Source organism: Pavona decussata, unplaced genomic scaffold (assembly GCF_977016875.1).
Source record: "Pavona decussata unplaced genomic scaffold, jaPavDecu1.1 SCAFFOLD_40, whole genome shotgun sequence".
Taxonomy (NCBI): domain Eukaryota; kingdom Metazoa; phylum Cnidaria; class Anthozoa; order Scleractinia; family Agariciidae; genus Pavona; species Pavona decussata.
The window spans coordinates 1,577,284-1,597,341 of NW_028145462.1; the positions used below are offsets into that span (position 1 = coordinate 1,577,284).

At 40.8% G+C, this 20,058-nt stretch overlaps 2 protein-coding genes across 2 annotated transcripts; one reads left to right on the forward strand and one right to left on the reverse strand.

Moving 5' to 3' along the window:
* Positions 1–1,056: 1,056 nt before the first annotated feature.
* LOC146483121 (radial spoke head 1 homolog) lies at positions 1,057–3,913 on the reverse strand. Its single transcript, XM_085106227.1, has 2 exons — positions 3,740–3,913; positions 1,057–1,773 (listed from the first exon to the last, which is right to left on the reverse strand). The coding sequence occupies exons 1-2, from the start codon at positions 3,791–3,793 to the stop codon at positions 1,153–1,155; spliced, it is 675 nt and encodes a 224-aa protein (XP_084962353.1). The 5' UTR covers positions 3,794–3,913; the 3' UTR covers positions 1,057–1,152.
* A 4,957-nt stretch (positions 3,914–8,870) lies between these two features.
* Positions 8,871–18,891, forward strand: LOC146483122 (uncharacterized). The gene is made up of 4 exons (XM_085106295.1): positions 8,871–9,043; positions 14,267–14,626; positions 15,236–15,343; positions 16,970–18,891. Exons 1-4 carry the CDS (start codon positions 8,959–8,961, stop codon positions 17,422–17,424), a joined length of 1,008 nt encoding a protein of 335 aa, XP_084962421.1. The 5' UTR covers positions 8,871–8,958; the 3' UTR covers positions 17,425–18,891.
* The last annotated feature ends 1,167 nt before the right edge of the window (positions 18,892–20,058 follow it).

The window sequence follows — 20,058 nt, forward strand, 5'->3', positions numbered from 1 at the left end:
TCAATCGCCTTTCATTTAAATGGTCACAATTTAGTTTTTCCACAGACTCAAACTTTAGAACCACCTTTCATGGAAAATAAACGGCACCACAGGAAATTACTGCCCAACAGTTCATTTGAATGATCTCAAAAGTTTTGCAGTAATGCTGAACGTCAAGGACCCAATGGTTGCACTGTTTCATTATACGAACAAATGCACTGCTTGAGAATGTTTAAGCTTTAATAGTTTAATAATACTTCGTCATGTAATATTACTACACAGTCTAGAGTTGTGGGGGGGGGGGGGGGGGGGACTTACACGACTGGAGAATAATTGGGGAAAAGTGAATTCCCATACTAAGATAACTCTCTCATGTTGCACAGCACAATAAATAGCACCACAGGAAAGTTATTCTCCATAGTTTTCATTTGAATTCTCACCTTTGAGAAGATTTTTCCAGACTCAAAAATTTGGACCTCATGCGATCAAGGTGTAGTTCAATAAAACCTCAGTTTCATTTGTGTTAACTTGTAGTTTACAAGCCATGTCTTTGGTTTTAGATTTTATTCAAGCACGTGCGGAAACGAACTCGATAAATAGTTCCGAAAACGAGTTGAATAAATATTAAGGACCTGTAACACTGGTTTTTGAATTAGTGTTTCTTGCATAAGCTTGCTGACTGAAACCAAGTCATAACAAGTATTTTCGAAGAGGACCCTCTTTGTCTGGGGTAGGGGGGTTATCGATGATACCACCTATCCCATGAACACTGACAACACTACCAACTTGAGTTGACACACAAATATTCAGCTAGCAAGAGTCAGCATTGCTAGATAAACAAGAAAAGTGAGGTTTGAATTTCACTGTCATTTTAATACTACTTGGTGGAGAGGTGGCTATGCAATAAAGACACCACTGATCTTTTGAGGTTAAGGAAGGGTGGTGCAGGCAGAGACCACCATCTATTTTGGGGTTTGGTGGGTCCTGATCGAGTATAGTATAGTTTTGACCACTTCCCTTAGTACACTGAGGACTGAAAAGATTTATTGAATTGGCCCTTGAGTAACAAACGTAAGAATCTTGAAAGAAGTGTTTCGCAATGGACAGCTCTTTATTTACAAAAAAAATAATTTAAGTGACACTCAAAACAGTTTAATCAGTCTTTCCGCACAGTCATCCTATTTTCGCAGGTTCGATTTCTGTTATCCTTGAACATTTCCACTTGGCTGTCAACACAGTAAGCTGCTCATCTTCTTCAGTATCGCCCTCCTGAATCCTCTCTTCCAACACGAATTCCCCGTGCTGCTCACAGCCGATATCAAATCGATATTTACCCGTTCCTTGGAGGTTATCATCCACAAAGTTACCGACGTATCTGTGATTGGAGTGAACCAGCTCTCCCGCGCCGTCCCGCTTCCCGTGAACCCACGAGCCCGTGTACTTGGTCCCAGTCGCCGAGTACGTGTACACGCCCTGCCCATGGCGTTGGTGCTCGTACCAGTCTCCTTCGTAAGTGTCGCCATTCACGTAGTAGTAAATGCCATGGCCATTTCTGCGGTCTTCCACCCAGCCACCCTCGTAGCGTGAGCCGTCTGGATACCAAAACGTACCTTGACCGTGTTTCTTGCCCTTGGCGTATTCGCCGACGTACTTGGAGCCGTTTTTGAAGCGATACGTACCGTTTCCGTGCCGTTTACCGTGCTCGTACTGTCCCTCGTAGGTGTCCCCGTTTGGAAGCGTTGCCTTGCCGTAACCATGACGCTCTTCGTTTTCGTTTCGTTCACCATCGTACTCCTAGAAAAATCATAAAACAAAAGGGAAATCAATGATCTTTTGCGTCACGATAACAAAATTTTTCAAGCATTGTGTTAAGCCCCAAAACGGACGAGAACAAGAGATACCCTAAAAGTTACCGAGTGTTAACTTTTGTCTACTTCAGAAACTACTCATGCGGGCACGCAGTCTTCGACTCTCATGCCGAAGACACAGCGGCAAAATGAGTGCGCATGCTCGCCAGCATGAGCAGATATTTTCCCTGTTGTTCTTTGTAATTGAATGCCGCTACTAATTCATGATCAACTACCGCTACTTCAGCCATTTTTTGCAGTAATGACCCTCCTTTGTAGACGAACTTTTCCCAAATTTTGCCCCTGGAAAAAGATTTTTTCACAGGGAAATTAATCTTTGGAGGAACCCGACCGCGATGAAAATCATTTATAACGTACGGCGGAGTTCATGTTTTCGCACGAGCGCCCGACTTCAAGCAGAAAATTCCGACTATTGTTCCAAAGAAATTTCTTTGCTTAAACAGATATGTGGTAGATGAATCCCTTTGAAATTTTTCTTGAAAGTAACAACCTCAGCTGTTTTGTTTAGGCCTTTTTCCTCGCGAACTAACACAAATAACTCAAATTTTAAAATTATCGCACTTTTGAAACGTAGTTGGTTCGATGTAAATACTGCGGTAGCCGCTCCGTCGCGCGAAAATGGCGCGCGGCTTAAGCATGCGCACTCATTTTGTCCCATATGCCATCCTCTTTCCCATTGCTGAAGATTGTTTTGGACAGCGATTGCAGCGCGAAGGCTCTGGGCCAATTTGGTGACGAGCACGCTCTAGTTTGTTCTGAAAATAAAAGTTTAAATTTGCTCGAGTTCTCAGAAGATTCAAACTGTCCGCTAAACGCTGCTCTTTCTAACTCTAGTTCGTTCTAAGACTTTTTTTGGCCTGGTTTAGTCATGCGCAAGACATGCGTCACTGTGAGGAAAGGACAGCCTAACTAAGCTCAAGTGTTCTTAATTTTTAGAGCATACATGTAGCTCAATAACAAACAAAGGGAAGTGCCAAAAAAAAAAAAAGAATCGGAGAGATTTTTAATCGTTCGACTTTCCGTTCCGTTACGCCTTTGAGTTGCGCCTTCAAAATACTGAGCAGTGGATTAAGTAGATCATAACTCGTCCAACAGCAACTTTCGCAAAAAAAAATGATGAGGAAAAATGTTCCCGTTTAGTTGATTGCCTCTTGTCGCAGATTAATCAAATCACCCTAGTACTGATGGAAATTTTTGTTGAAGGAATTTGAAAAGCAAACGCATAAGTTTATATAATCGACCTTTTGCCGTTAATTCTTTCTGTTCATTTATCAGTGTTTATCGTGGAGTATTTTCGCAAATGGGTTACCATTTCTCACGCTGCAGATTTCTCCGTATATCTCATTTATTTTAATTTATTTGCTGTTTGATTACGACAAGCCGCTGTTTTCTTTGCAATGCAAATGGGTTTACAGGGTGACAGTTAAATAATTTTAAACATTCGCGGTGTCTCGTCGGCTGAATCCCGGCCGGGTTCATTCGCTTATATAGGCTAATCGACATTACCTTGTGTTCTGTTCACGATGACCTTCGGTTTTCGGAAAGCAACTAGTTGATGCCGATTGTTCCAAAATTGTTAGAGACAAATTGATGATTTTATGGGTCATCAAACAAGCGATTTGACAAGCACTTACAATTTAGAGATAGCATCAGTCGTCGAACAGAAGCGTTTTTAAGGCGGAAAATTGGAACGATTTTTCGGTTCATTTGTCGGCAATAGTTAAAAGCCTGCCAAGAGGAATTCGGATTTCAACGACCAATTTTAAGACGAACTAAAGATTTTAAAGTCGGATCGAAATAGACACTGGTACACTCGAGGCAATATTATTGACATTTGCCAGTCTGGTGTGCAAATTTCGATTGCAAAAGAGTAAAATGATGTTTTCGCTTACCCCGAGGTTAATGCCTTCATCTTCTTCAAATTCTTCAGATCCAATGTCGGACATGTCGAAGTCGCAAAGTCTGTACTTGAACAGCAACGAGCAAAACCTTGTTCACGATAAAAGGTCGGCAAATATTATTTCAAGATCTGTTTGCAGCGGCTCTTTAGTTTGCGTTGCCAAAGCAACTGATCCGTGTAGTTGAATTTGAAAGTCAAACGAAAATGTTTTATTATTTAAATGAGGTGCATGGCCTTGGCACGGATTGGGTGAAAACATGGCAAATGAAGTTTGGAGATTTGTTCTTCTGGTTCTGCTTTGACAGAAGGGAATAAGATGGCACTGAAAAAGGAATAAAATAAAATAAACAAAAAAACTGCAAAAAAGGTTGACATCAGGTGCCCTGATTAGGTAAGAAAGTAAGTAAGTAAGTTAGTAAGTAATCTTTAATTATACACTGTAAAAATTCATCAGGTCCAGTTAATATCTAAGTCTAAAATACATCCTATAAATACTATGCTAATTACAATGTTAAAATCTACTTATCCTAATAAAAACCTGTTTTCCATGAATGCCGTTCCTTATTTTTTTCCTGTAGTGTTTGTTTAATAGTGTTTTGAAATTACTCAGAGATTCTGCTTGCCTTAAGTTTTGAGGACGACTATTGCATAGGACAGCACCACTGTAGTTAAAACTATTTCGAACTATTTCATTTCTTTCATATACCGCACGTTCGACATTCCAATCCTAGCAGTATGCAGGACGTTTGTCCCATGAACCTAGTTTAATGACCTTAGCTCCCACGAGTCTCCTGTAGCTCAGTGGTAGAGCATCCGAACTAGTAATCGGAAGGTCTTAGGTTCGACTCCTGATAGGAACACTCGGATTTCTTTTTCCGAGTATGCCTGCGTCACTTTCTAAAATAATCATCATTCTCATTCATTCACCAGGCTGGAAATATACCATCACATTTCTTTCATATTTCGAAGGTTGTTTGTGCGTGGGAGTGGAATGACTAGTTTATTTTCAGAATCTGGGAAAGTATAAGGAGTAGTCATGGATCGACTTGTAAAGGACAATACTTTTGAAGAAAGGGAAGTGGGTAACAATTGCGTGGCGGTAAATAAACTTTTGAGGTCTCGTGCGTGAGTGCGAACGCTTGCGTGGACCATTGAACGAGTAGAAGAGGAGAAGGATCGATTTACGAGGCAATTTTTCGTGGCTCACGTATTGATTGAGCCTGCCCAATAAACTGTATTTATCCTATCTAGACATGCGTGCGTGGGGTATCGTTCAGTTAAGGCCACGACATTAGGGAGCCAGTTAAGCAACGACGACGGCGACGGCAACGACAGCGCCGCAAAACAATAGGTTTAATGAGCAAAAATAATCGCTCGGCACGTGCGTTTTACATTTTGGTACATTTCTTTGCTGTCCTCTGTAAAACAAACGTGAAATGACCACATTTAAGGTGTTGTGGAGAACGTGAACGCACGACGGTGAATTTTTCGTTTTCTTTCTTGACTAGTACACCATTCCTGCCAATTTGGTTCTTGGATAGTTCGCCATTTTTGTAAAAGTTGAGCGAGTTCAAATAATCGCGAAGTAACACAAATTAAATAAAGATATATTTTCAGGTGACGTTTTCGTTGCCGTTGCCGTCGTCGTTGCTTAAGCTCCCTATTAATGAAAACTCAAAGGATAAATATTGCGTCCAAGGGTAGTTCCTTTGAGGTCCGCAACAGACAGTGATGTCATCACATGACGTGAGAATTACGTCATCGTGGAATCGCTATCTTAGATTTTTGAATTTTGCCAAAACTCAAAGCCACAGAAATTGACCAAAAATGAATCAAAACAATGCAAAAATAATAAAATAATATGAAAATAGGAAAGTTGCTGTTAGAAAGTTATATTATTTTTTTAAATCCGCAAAAACAGCAATATTGCAATTTCTTAAACACCAGCCCAGCGAAATTTGGTTGCCAGGGTAGTGTAGTGGTTATATTAAAATAAACGTCTGCCTTGAATGCAGGAGACCGGGCTTCACTGAAGTCCTCGCCTTACATATTACGTTATATCTTGCTTTTACACGATAACTTACTTTGTTGCTTTGATATAGCAGGTCATTACAGTGATCCTATGTGAAAATATGGCTGATTCAGTTAGTATGAATATTCCCTGCTGTCTGTTTCATGTAACAACCAATTCAATGAACATTAACATGCCATACGAAAGTGCTCCCTAACAAATTTCTGAAAATGTCACAAAATTTGGAAGGACTTGCTCAGTGTGAAAAAGGTGAAGGCGCGCGTGAGTCGTGCTTGAGTAAAAAAACCTGATTCGTTCCCAGTCGTCTCTCTTGTTTTTGAGAAGAGGCACACGCGAGGGGAAATGCTCGCGCGCTCCTCGAGGGGGAGAAACGCGCGGGAGGTGATAGGAATGATATGGAGGAAAGCTTCCCGTCAGCGCTTGCGCGAAAAGACACGAGTAAGGACTTGCGTTACAAGTTGTCAGGAGTTGTGATTGTTTGTTTCGCGTATTACCACCTCCGCGCGGATGTTACAAAAGTAGAAACAGCAACATGAAATCTTGTTGCGCGGGTAAGTGGTAACTGAAATAAATAATAATAATAATAATAATAATAATAATAATAATAATAATAATAATAATAATAATAATAATAATAAATTCTATAATAATAAAGACTCCAACAAGCGGCCAGAGTGGAGCTTGAACCCAGGACCTCCGGGTGCTCTGACCACTCGGCCACGTTGCCGATTGTCCATTTGCTTCCTTGGCGGTAAATTGTATCTTGAAATAAAAAAATATCTGGACAACCAGGTACGTAGCGGCGTTGATTAGGCAATTCTTGTTGAAGTTCGAATTAATCAGATTCGTTTTGCAAGAGACATTAGTACTAAGCGAGTCAGCCATATTTTCACATAATTAACAATTAGATTATGAGCTCGAGATTTCTATCGCGTGATAGTTGATGAGGGCGAAGCCCGAATCAACTATCACGCATAGAAATCGAGAGCGAATAATCTAATTGTTTTAGTATAAATCTACTAGTCGGTCAAAACTAAACAAGTAAATTATCTATTTCCTCATCGCAGACACTTCGAAAACGCGAAGAAGCGGGCGCCATTTTGTTGAAAATCGCTACTCACTATCTATCACAGAATAGATAGCGAGTAGCGTAGCCAATCAGAGAACGGCATTCGTGATAGAACACTAGTAGATTTATACTAATACGTTATATCTTGCTTTTACACTTTAACTTACTTTGATCCTTTGATATAACAGATCATTACAGTGAATATTTGGGAAAATATGGCTGACTTCGCTTAGTACGAATATTCTTTGCTGTCTGTTTCATGCTCAAACATTTGCTTGGAATCAAATGGGATCTACGGTTTTTTGCTCAATAGTCGGTGACGTGTCAGTGGAAGAATCACCTTTACCCTCATCTCTCTTTTTCAGGACAGTTGAAAAAACGAGAAAACTTTTAAAAAAAATCGATCATTGAAGAAGGTCGCAATCTATAGTTAATCTATTACATACCAAAAGGAGACGCAAACAAGATGTAAAATATACGGTGACCGATAAGAGCAAAGCAACATGTCGGCAAAACCCACAACACGAACACATAATTCAAGAAAAGATGATCAACGGCGAGGAATTATTATTGCACTGATTCATATGAAAACTCCTGTTCTATAGTATGTACACCCAACTTGATGTACCAAATGAAATTTATCGCTCTAAATCTAATCGAATTCTGTCGTCGTAAGATAGAACGCTTGAAATTTTTGTTCGCGGTTTTTTTTTGCGCAGATGCTGAAGTTGTGTTCAGGGATCCGTATAAAATTGAATGCGATGGTTCGTTGATATCGGCAGTTATCACTGATCTTTCATCAGATCTATTACGAGATCATTTCCGTCTGCGCGGGGAATGCGGAAAGCCCCATGGAGACTTGTGGAGAGTTCAAAGTAATGACTGTACACGTGACGACTGTATTTGTTGCACCCGACTTTTTCTCGAACTTTAAAATTGTCGTCTCCACCACACACAATCAAAAGATTTGTTACCTCCATAGAGAACTATTTTTAGCTTTGAGAGATACGAATTTACTGGCCGCTTAGTTTTAAAATGATCAAGTTTCTGCTCCTGAGTAGCGTGACAAGTCACTTCATGTGAAATGTCCGGCCACACACGGCAATTGAGAGTATTCCGATGACATGTGCACTGCCTTTGTACAGGATACTTAGTGATAAGACACTCAATTTTCACAAGAATGCATTATAATCCTGCCAATTTACGAACAACGCAAGATTGTGGTTACATGAGATTACATCAGACAGAATAAAACGCAAATTTGACGAAATACAAATAACATTGTTGACTGGAGGGATGAATGGCATATTTGTGGCATGTAAAAATGTTTGGTCTTTTAGGCGAGAGAGCTAAAGTCAACTGAAAATTGGACTGCCAGGAGAAAAACCACTCGTGGCAAGGACGAGAACCGACATATAATGCAGTCTAGCCTAGGAATCGAACCCGGGTCACATTGATGGGTGACGAGCGCACAGTAGTGCGTCATTCCTTTAGAAACTGAAACTCTACCACGCAGGCATTTTAAAAAGTGGGTGAGTCCAAAAAAATTCTTCGGAGGATACTCAGAAAATAAAACAAGAAGACGTCTACGCGTAGCCTGGCAGAAGGATAAAATCGTTTGGCTGTGTTTTGCTTTGTTTTGTTTTTGCACTTGCGTTCCAAGTATTTCGTTTTGGGTTGCGTTCCAAATATTTCCCATTTTGGCTCCGTGTCAATAATTTGATTAATTAATAAGCCGTGCTTTTGTGGGATGTCATAAGAAAAGTCAACAAAGCTCGTTGACAAATTTAGTTCAGCTGCAGTTCGCTTTGTAAGAAAGAACTCGTCCAAATCATGGTAATTGAGAAAATACTTTAATGAACTGCAACCGCACTTTCCTACCTGGTGTATCTCCGTCGAAGATGTTGGTAAAAAGCACCATTTGTGACTCGTCATTAATATTGTATTCATGACACGATGTTAATCTGACAGAACGGTAGCGACAACAAAGTAAATATCTTTTTCTAGCCTTCTGACGTCATTTTCTCTGAACTCTTGTTCATTCCGCGCAGCCGGATAACGCGGTCTGTCTTGTAATTTAGCACGCCGCTTGGCTGGGCAAAGTAGAAAAATGTCCCTGCAAATTGTACATGTCCTCTTCGTTCTTTGTCTTTCAGCCGCGATAACTTCGTCAGCTACAACAATAACAGTGAATGGTAAGTGGTAGTATGCCTAACCTGGTTAGTCCACAATCGATAAATTTCCTCGTGGTAGACTGGACCAATCTGCCGATTGTGAAGGTGACTTTCCAATGACATTCTTTACTACAATTACCAGAATCCCCTTCGTTTCCATTCATATTTAAATTTTGTGATCCCAGTGAGGTCGTTTCGAGAACGACCTCCCTAATTTGCAAGAGAAAACATCAAGCTGAAGGATCGATTCTGGTAGTTGAAGTAAATGACGCCATATGTAGGGAAATGTCCTATTGCGTGCTCAGTTGGCTTGTTTTAAAAGTGTATGTAAAGCTCGCACACACACATACAAACCGGCGGAAATGGCCATCAAAACGATTGAGTCTGTTTAGATGTTAGAGTCGCAGTTGTATTCTGTAGGAACTAGTATCTTAGCTGTTTTCTTTGCCTATTTTCTTTACCGCTTCAGAAACTCGCTGAATTTTAATCCGCTTTATATGATGCTATGCGGAAAGCGCCGTATGCGCGCCATGTTAGGATAGCCTGCGGTATACGTGTAGCTTATAAAAAGGCTCTGAGGAGGGAGACATATGCCATGGTGTATGTCGAAGCGGAAACAACAAGGCGCGGAGCGCTGTGTTTTCTTCTCGCGCGTTGCCGTCTCAATTTTGTTTGAGGGGAATGAAGAAAAAAATCACTGGGACATGGGAGAGGGAATAGAGCGCAGGAAAAATGAACTCCGAGCGAAGGCAACCGAATGCGCAGACAAGAGGGCGACCTTTCGCCGTCTCCATTTTGCGTTCGACTTAACTCACTCGGCGATTTTTCGTGTCGCCGATCGTCGCCTTTTCTGCTTTCTATAACAACAGTCTGGGGTTAAGCAATCAATGATATTATTTAGGTCTAAGGACCTCTCTATACTATTTTAAGGGTTAACAACTGATTATACAGACAGTTAGCCTTTAGTTGTTGTTATGGCAGACATTTGACATCACAGAACAGTCTATGGATTCGGGGTATTTTGCAGAACACCGAACGCAGAAAATGTTTCGTTCTTTCTAAATACATTTGGTCTTTGCCAGCGTGGCTTAGACTGAGAATATGGCTGGGTCTTGTTCCTCTCAACAATTATGGTTTTTGACAAGAAAGAATCATGTTTTTGTCATTACCAAGATATTAGAAATATTTTTTTTTAGTAACTTCGACGCAGACAGCTTACGCAGGGCGAAAATACTACTTGGCCAGTTTTACTGCTCGATCGTCGGAAAATTTCATTCCAGCTATATTTGCAATTTGCAGCCCACATGTGAGAGTGTTAACGCCCATATGGATTGTAATTATGTGCATGCTGTCTATTTGTTTTCACGCGAGACCTAAATAAATCTTGCTCACAGGCTATGCGTTCAGTGTATTTACAATTAAATCGTCACAGCATACAGCAGTAGTGTCGAAAAGTGGAGGCGAGAGTAAGACGAGAAAGTCGTCCAAACTTTGCTCGGCATAAACACAAAAAAACCGAGAATTGTGAGTGAATATTTCACAAGGTATTTGACTTTGCACCAGTTGTTTTCATCTGTTGTCTTTAATTCTTCTAGTAACGGTGAAACGCGTTAAACGTTTTTATGAGATTTGTCTGGAGCAGTATGCAAAGGTCACTTGTAGACATTAGGGTCAAGGCACAGATGGACTGTTTGTTGATTAGTTTCCATAGCAACTGTCAAAGGAAACAGTGACCGAGACAACAGTGAACACTGAAATTATTATTGTAAAATAAAATAAATAGAAAGCCGCGAAGAACAGACTCTCGAGCATTGGCAACCAAACCAAATCTCTAAATGCCGTGTTCGATACATTTAATGCTCTACGTTCGCTTCAAGACGTACCTGCGCTCTCGATCCTCTCTCTGAAAGAAAAGAAAACGGCTGTCGACACTACAAATAAAGACTTATAAATACCTGCCAATAAAAACAAAAGGAAGTGGGTATTTCCTTTCAACCAAAGCGGGAGTTTGACCTTGCACACGGAAATTGTATTTTAACTGAGAAAAGTTGGCGAAACCTTTGACGCATAAGGGTCTAAAATTTGCACAGATTACCTACAAAGGGCAAAGTCTATTCAAAAACGATTAACTCGCCAGCCTCCTTCCCTCACCGTCTGCTAACTGAACCTAGGCATTCTTGATAACTTGCGCCCGCAGCAAGCATTTCCGATGGTTTCACCGCTTGGTTTCAATTCATCTCGTGGGCGCACGCAAGCAAAAATCGATCATGATTGAACATGATGCCCCTCGGGTACTACTAACACCATACTGTAAACACACGGAGACATACGGGTACAAATGTACTACAACGCACTCATATGGAATCATACGGTCCATACGAGTAAAGATAATAAATTTGTGATCACTCATGTGATCACTCATGTGTCCGTTTATGTATGTACCTGAGTGTTCCGAGTTTAAGGTATAGCCAACAGATTCACGCCGTCGCTTCCTGGGGAGTTGTATCCCCTATTTAAGCTATAAAGATATGTGCGGCTCCAAAAATGTTGGTTTTCCGGCCTAGGCTGAATGTTCTTATTTTTCTGCCGATTTTAAGCTGAAAATATTCCTGTATTATTCTTAAATTATAGCTTACGACATTTCCGTTTTAGAATGTATTGGGGGTATCAATATCAAAGAAAGAATTTATCATGGTACTTTTTGGGGTTTAGTTCATTTCTTTTGTGCTTTATACTGTACATATGTATTGCATGTACCGTTCATCGAACTGTCATTAGCATTGAACATTTGGCTATAGCTAGTGCAGGTTTTTTTTTTTTGTTTTCCTGGCTAGTTTGCCGTTTAGAGAAAGGAATAATTTTATACGGTTAAGTTAAAAACATATAATTGTATTGTATTTGCAGATTTTCAACACACAAATATACCTTTTCAAAATCTCAGCCCCGGGTTTATTCTTAAAATATTCTTAAAATTTCGCAAATGTCAGCCTCGATATTCTTATAAAATATATTCTTATAAAAAAAAAGAGTGTAGCCTCCGCTATATAAGCTATATAGGTTACTGGATCATTGTATAATGCAATTCCCGGGATTTGATTGGCTTAGCGGCCATGGTATATGAGCCATTATACCATGCCCGAGAAGTAGCGACCATAAATTGTTTTCTGGCTGCTCTTGAAAAGGAAATCAGCAAGACCTACCAATGTTTCTTGATTGTTTTTAATAAAACAATTTATACACTCGCGCTTGTTGGATATTAGATGATCTATCATCTCATATCCAACGCGCGCTCGTGGAATAATTGTTAAATATATGTGCGGCGCCTAAGGGAATTGTTTTTGAGTCGTTTTGGCCTAAAATAGGGTATCATAACAATGTAGATCTGAAAGTCTAAATATGGGGTTGGATTTTAGAGCCAGGGGCACGATTCACAAAACCCTCTTAAGTTAATATGTCTCCTAGTAATGTGTTTCTTGACAAAAGTCTATTGTTGGACTGGCAATAGACTATTGTTATACTTAAGATATATCGTAACTTTTAAAAGCATTGTTTCATAACAACAGCCTATTGTGTAGCACAACAATAGACTTTTGTCAAAAGCCAGAACAATAATTAGGATGTATCTTAACTTAGCACGGCTTCATGAATCTAACCCCAGGTCTGAAACAGGGGGCCAGGAAATTATTTTTTTTTGTCTGAAATAGGGTCAGGATTTGGAAAACCGAGCCGCCCCTCCCCCCACCCACCAAAAATACCAAAGAGTAACCCGCCCCCCGCCCCCCCCCCCCCCCCCCACCGGGTTCTAGACATGACCGTTTGATTTGATCGTAACTCGATACCACATAGCTTCCCATTTAGTCCTTTATAGGGCAGTCTACAGGTCCTCTTTTTTGGACCTGGCCTCTAAAATTCATACTCATACCCAAAATAGTTTTGCCGGATAGGTTGTCGGAGACTTCGGGATTCCTTGCGTGACTAGTATAGTTAGCTTTCTAAAGAGTTTAAACAATTTGCGACAGTGATTGACACTTCAAGTGATTAGCACTTAGTAACGACCAATCAAATTGTACAATACAGGTAGTATTAAGTTAGCGACGCTGTTTACAAGCGATTAGAGTAGCTCTTCACACACCCGCTGCATGTAAGAGTGAATACGAGAAGCCATTAAAGCTCAGTCGAGTGTATTGATTGAGTTCAGGTTCCTAGTAAACGGGGCAAAGTTTACGAAAAGGTAGAAGACCGTCACAGTTATTTATGCGACTTATAAGCAGCTGCGAAAAGGAAGAATGAAAGAATTACAGGCCAAGAGAGGATCAAGGGATCCTCTCTTGTTACAGGCTTAAACGGGATTGCCATTACGAGCTGGTTAATGGTTAGGAGTGTTAGTTTGTAAAGAAAGTGTGATGCTGCGTCGGTGAGGAGTAGAAACGAATGTTTTGTCTATCAACAGAGTTGATTATAAAGGTAAATTGACCACCGTAACGAGATTCACTCTTACGTAGGGCTAACCCTCGAAGCGTCAGCATTCGAATCTCTTTACGCTGACCAATTTACCTTTGGTTATCAACTCTGTTGATAAACCAAACGTTTGCTAGTAAACAGCGTTTTCTTCCTAGCATGGTATAATTTGACAAATCCATGATATGGACAGTCGTGTATAAACGTTTATCAACAACTTATTTATTAGCAAAGATGTTGAGAATGACGTGTTATTCAGTGAATGACACAGGCATACTCCAATCAGGGTGTCGAACCCAAGATCTTCCGGTTTCTAGTTCGGATGCTCTGCCACTAGGGTACAGGAGACTCGTAGGAGAGTCTCCTTTAATTTACCTCCGTGGTAGAGCAGAAAGGTCTTAGGTTCGACTCCTGATAAGATAGCACACGGATTTCCTTTTACCGAGTATTCCTGTGTCACTCACTGAATAATACATCATTTTCATTTATTCTGCCAGGCTTAAAATATACCATCGTTTTTCAGTCCCAACAAAGATGTTGCTACGTGATCCAGTCATGTTGATGAAAATGAAAGCATTTACCTGTCAGGATAAGAAATGGATTTTCTAACGGACAAGCTTTCGAGCTACGTAACATTTTGTCATGTGACTATCACCCCCTTGAGTCACGTGACAAACAAACCCAATCGAAGGTTTCATGGAGGAATCGAAAACTTGTCCGTTACAAAATCCATTTCGGATTTTGATCTGAGTTTTCAATTTAAACAACTATTTATTTTACGTTCAGTAACACCGATACCGACACCGACATCGACATCGGCACCGGCACCGACACCGACACCGACACCGGCACCGACACCGACATCGGCACCGACACCGACACCGGCACCGGCACCGACACCGAGTGCTACTGTGTCTGCATTCCCCAACGTGACAGCTCCGAATTCCACAGCTCAGACCACAGGATTACCAACTTCGTCCATACCTCCTGCTGTGTCTACACCCAGTTTAGCCGGTGGTGATTCATCATCATATCAAAGCGCTCCACCCGCTTCACCTACAAACGTTGAAACGAAGAGTGCCCAATCACCTACTGTACGACATTCTGCTGCCCCAGCAACTGATGTCCAATCACCATATGTATCAGGTATGAAACGTTTCAGGGTTTCTTTTTGTTAAAGTAGTAAGCCTTTTGTTTCCATCGGTGACAAAACTTGACAAGCTCCACATAAAGTTTCCTCTGAGACAGTTCTCTGTACTTCACTCCTTCGATCTCCCTTTAAAGGCAGATAGTTCTACGGTGCCTACTTTTGTTACTGCGCATTCGGTCTGCGCATCTCGAGATACTCGGGTTTCCTAATAGGTGGTGCCTACTACTCCAGGGATATTTTTGCGCGGTTTAAAACTATGCGGAGAAAGCAGAACTTAGCAAGTGCTCTTGGTATCCCAAAACAAAATTGGGGGTACCCATGCATTGTTCAGAGATCATAAAACTTCAATTTGGACAAAAAACGCCATACATTGCTTTATATTTTACGGCTTTTTAGAATAATTGTTGCTTAATTATCTCTAAAAAATGCGTGGTTACCCCAATTTTTTTCTTTTTTAGATTTCAATAGCCCTTGCTAAGAACTGCTTTTCCCACACAGTCATGAACTGCGCAAAAATACTTCTGTATTAGTAGGCACCGTCCTTAAGGATGGAGACCTGGAATGAACTCTCTAATTCCCTATATCAACTTACACGTTCTCCTCAGTACATCAGAGCGTTCCACCTTCTGCATCCTTTCAAACGAGGGCCCAATCGACAAGTGTCCCATCACCTGCTGTCCAATCATCTGGCGTCCAACCACCATCTGTAACAGGTATGAAACGTTTCAGGGTTTCAGTTTTAAAAAAAACAGAAGCCTTGTTTCCATCTGTAACAACGCTTGACAACTTCCACATAAATAGAAAACATCCCAAATTAAACCAACTGCACTAATTTAGGGGGGCGACCCCGTACCGTTCCAGACGTGGTCTGTGATTGGAGAACGAAACAATAGGTAATAGGATAAAAACAATAAATCCTCCGCTGAGAACGATAGCGGCTACAGGATATAGGGACCAGTAAAAATAGAGATCTGGGAGAGCTACGGTACTACCGATTTAGATTTGGTCCTCGATGCTTCACTTCTTTGATCTCCCTCTAAAAACAGACAGTTCTCAAGAACGGAGACATGGATTAAATCTTCTAATCTCAGGACAGAGTAAATAAAATAGAATAAATAAATGGGAATTTCAGTGGCACATCCACAGAGTGGCTACTCGTCCACTGTTTCCAGGTTGGTTTTTGTGGAGGGAGGAAAAACGGAGTACCCGGAGAAAAACCCTGGAAGCAGGGACGAGAACCAACAACAAACTCAACCCACATCTGGCGTCAACTCCGGGAATCGAACCCGGGCCACATTGATGGGAGGCTAGTGCTCTCACCACTGCGTATCCGCTTACGTATTCTCGCTCAGTTTCTCTACATATTTCTCGTATTGTTAGAAACGGAGAGTTCGTTTAGGGGCGCTTTCCATTTGCTAGAACCGGTCAAACCGGTCAGTTCGTAAACGGAATTTACCAATTTTGAAGGCTAAGTTTTGTTCTAGTCCTTCGAATTTGTTCAAAATAGCGCGTAACAAAATCGGAGTGATTATTTTTTAAGAGTTTGCAGCACCTTCCCTTCAAAATGACGCATTGGATTTACAGACTGACCAGCCTGGTCGGCCAAGTTTCAAGACATTTCATTTATAATGATCATTTCCTTTATTCTCATTACCTCTATGTTTGATCAACTTGTGATATTTTGAGAAGAGGTTAAACCCTGGTCATGGGCTTGGATTATATCCTGCTGCGCCTCTGTCTTCTGTTAGAGCAGTCGTACTTTATTTCCTCAGATCTCGTGCGCAAAGGGACGGTTAAGTAATTTTAATCAGAAAAGTGAACGCGGAGGGATTTTGAAGAGGCTTCCTCCTTCGCTCCGCGACCGCGTTTCTATCGGCTCGCGGGGAGATACATCGCGTGCTACAGAAATTAGGAGAAGAGATTGCTTGTAGTCTAGTACCCAGTCTGATTCATTTTCCTTTGAGAAAGATACACAGAACTGTTGCCTGTTTTACTTCAGTCCATCACTTTATCTCACGTATGACAGACAGTAGGATCCGGACAAACAGTAGCACCTGGACAGACAGTATGACCCGGACGGACAGTATGACCCAGACAGACAGTATGACCAGACAGACAGTAGCACTCGGACAGAAAGTATGACCCGGACAGACAGTAGCACCCGGACAGACAGCGTGACCAGACAGACAGTATGACCCCGACAGACAGTATAACCCAGACAGACCGTGTGACCAGACAGACAGTAGCACTCGGACAGACAGTAGGACCCGGACAGACAGTGGGGAGTTCACAGCGCTAAGATCAATGCCTTTGTACTGACCGTTCATTTTTGTCTGTAGCGACTGTAGGGCCCACTGGGCCAAGCAGCAACACCACAACCCGCAGTCCAGGTACCAAATCGCCTCCAAGCAAGAAACCTTCACCAATAGGACCACTTGAAATAGTGGGATCTTGTCTAGCCGCTGTCGTTTTTCTCTTGGTCATATCCTTTGGTGTTTACTACGTCGGTTTCCGGGAGCGGTCGCACCCAGAGGTCTGGACCGAGCTGGGGCCAGGATCTCCGCCACCTGGACCAGATGAAGCTGCAGCAGAGGTGGCAGCGGTGACAGCAGCGGCGGCAGGTCCGAGAGACAAGGTACCGGAAGTTAGCGTTGTGGACGGTCCTGGTCTCACAGAGAAGGTGCCATCAGATGAAGATCCCGACAGGAAAATGGAAAACGGAGGAAATACGGAACACAAGCAAGAAGGGGACGGCTTCGACAATGTCGGTTTTTCTGAAGACAGTGCCTTGTAAGGAAGAGTAACTGACACTCTAAGCCTTTGACTTTCTCAGGTGAAAAAGGCTCAGAATTCATGTTGGAAATTGTGGAAACAGGACAATGATAGGAAAATTAAAGAATGCTAAAAAAAGCTTTTTTTATGAATGATCATACATTCGCAGACAACAAGTTTACAACCTTGTATAACACAGTATGTATTAACGTATAAACAAAATATACGCAAGAAATGGTTTACACTTCAACTGCCCCCAAGTTTTCGGCGCGGATGTAGAATTTCAGGACAAGATACACGAGGGAGGTATAGTAAGTGTACTTTATTGTGGTATCACAGAAGCGGAATTGTAAAAAGAATATAAAAAAATGAGATCGAATACTTCAAAGTCCAATCTTCACATTTTAACTTCTTAACAAACCAATAACTAATTGGCAAAATTTGCTTCTGTGATATCACAAAAAGGGGTTTTGATCTACCACTAGATAATGCAATGATTTATTAACTTTGAACACTTGTCAAGCTGAGAACTTGGACACGAAAAGTGACTTTCGTAATTCCAAATTAAGGGCCTCCACAGACGAGGCAAGCTGTCGGCGATAACTTTTAAGTTGTCGATAACAAAAAGTTATCAAATGACAAAACATCTCGTGCGTGAATCAAGTTATCGACTACAAATCGTCAAAAATATCGCATTGAGAACAAAATAGTTTTCCTTTTCAAAAGGAAAACTACTTAAGTTGTCGACAAGAAATGCGGCAGTTTTGTTATCGACAACTCAGTGCTTTATCCCGTTTATGAGTAAATCATCAATTACTTAAGTTTATTTTTGCAGCGGCCGCCATTTTCTGCACGATGTACACACGTGCATTACAAGCAAGTTTCCAGGCTCCCTCATAACATACAGGCTATCGACAACTTAATCGACAACTAAACTTTTCGTGTGTGGAAACGCATTTCCTGCAAGACAGGATCTTACAGCGTGCTACGATGCAGAAACTAGAAAACCAAGCTGAAAATATTTTTATTTAAGAAATATTTTTATTAGTCCACTATGTTTGTAAAAACATCGGACTGTTTATCATGAAATGAGCATTAGAAGAACTTTTATAATATTATCATTACGGGATTTCTAGTACAATAAGGGATCTTACAGCGTGCTACGGAATTTATAGTGCAATGCGGATTTTTACAGCGTAATACAGGTTCAGGTACAGTGTAATAACGTGGTGTATTTTACATGTTTTACTGTCCTAATTTGATAAAATTACATAATAAAGGAATAACAAAAGGAAAGTTCTTGTTCCTGAGTAGCTTCAGTAATTTGAACAACCTTGTGAAACATAATAATTTGTATCAACACGGAGAATATTACGTATATCAGATCCTCGCTAAACAACTTTGAAATAACTTTAATTAAAGGTACGAAAAAGTCAATGATTTTGATGGAGGAACTGGTACAAGCATAATAAATTGTTTATTTTCACAACTATCGAAAAAATTCAATAATTTCTGAGCACAGAATCGAACTTTTATCCTTGCCTTTCTTAGCTGTCTTGTACCAGTTAAGGTAAATTACTATTAGTATAAATTGTTTCCATTTTTTGTGGAAAGTTTTCCAGCATTTTCTGGTTGTACCGAGTCACGTGACCTAATCTGCATACGTCATGTATGACAACTTGAAATTTGTAAACCTTGAGGTCTGTTAAAATCTTACGAAATTAGGACAAAAACCGTACAAGATAGACCACCACCTGATTTTTTGGGCGAAATAACTACCCGATCCATGCCTTAATTTTCTTGAGCTTTAAAAAATTACTGAAAAGTTTGGAACCCTTCTGCATACCGCACACGCGTAAAAGGAACCCATTTTGGACAGGACCTAACCCCCCCTACCTCCCCCCCCCCCCGCCCCGATTTTCGTGGTCAGGCCCGAGTACTTCGGACAAGAATTAACTGCTGGATTGTGGGGGAAACACTTAAGTAACCATGAATTGCCCTAAACCGATGTTTTGATAGACGGTGTCGCCGCAAGATTCATTATCAGTTGCAATAGCCCAAAACTGTTCCAATAGTTTATGAACATTCTGGTTGTAACCTAAAATTGCTCTTACAACATCAGGAAGAAAATAACAAGGTTTTTCTCCTAGGAAGAACAAACTGTGGTCAGTTTTTAGTGACAGTCTACAAAATACACAGGAATAACTTGAAAAAGTTGGCCAATCCATTTCTATCCTAGCCATCCGCAGCCAAACATAATCAATGCTAGTTTCTGTGCACTAGTGGGGTTATTGTTAACAAACCTCAAACAATATTTTAACGATTCCATTGAAACAAATACGTTTTTGGGCTATTCATAGTGACATTAAAAATTGGTGATACTGGCCCTTTAAAATTCAGCCTGCGAGGCTCCGGGAAATAAGCCCATATAAACTCTACAATTTATTTCCCGGAGCCTCGAAGTAACGTTGTTGTTTCAGGCTGAATTTTAATATATCGAAATTGGGCTATTTAAAAGAAGCAAGAAGTAGCTGACAACCGTGCACGAAAACCTGCTGGTATACGTTGGATCAAAATAAATCTGATCGGCTATTAAAAATATAATAAAGAAAAAGAAGCCGACACGACGTAGAGTTAAATTGATTAAGTAGTGAAC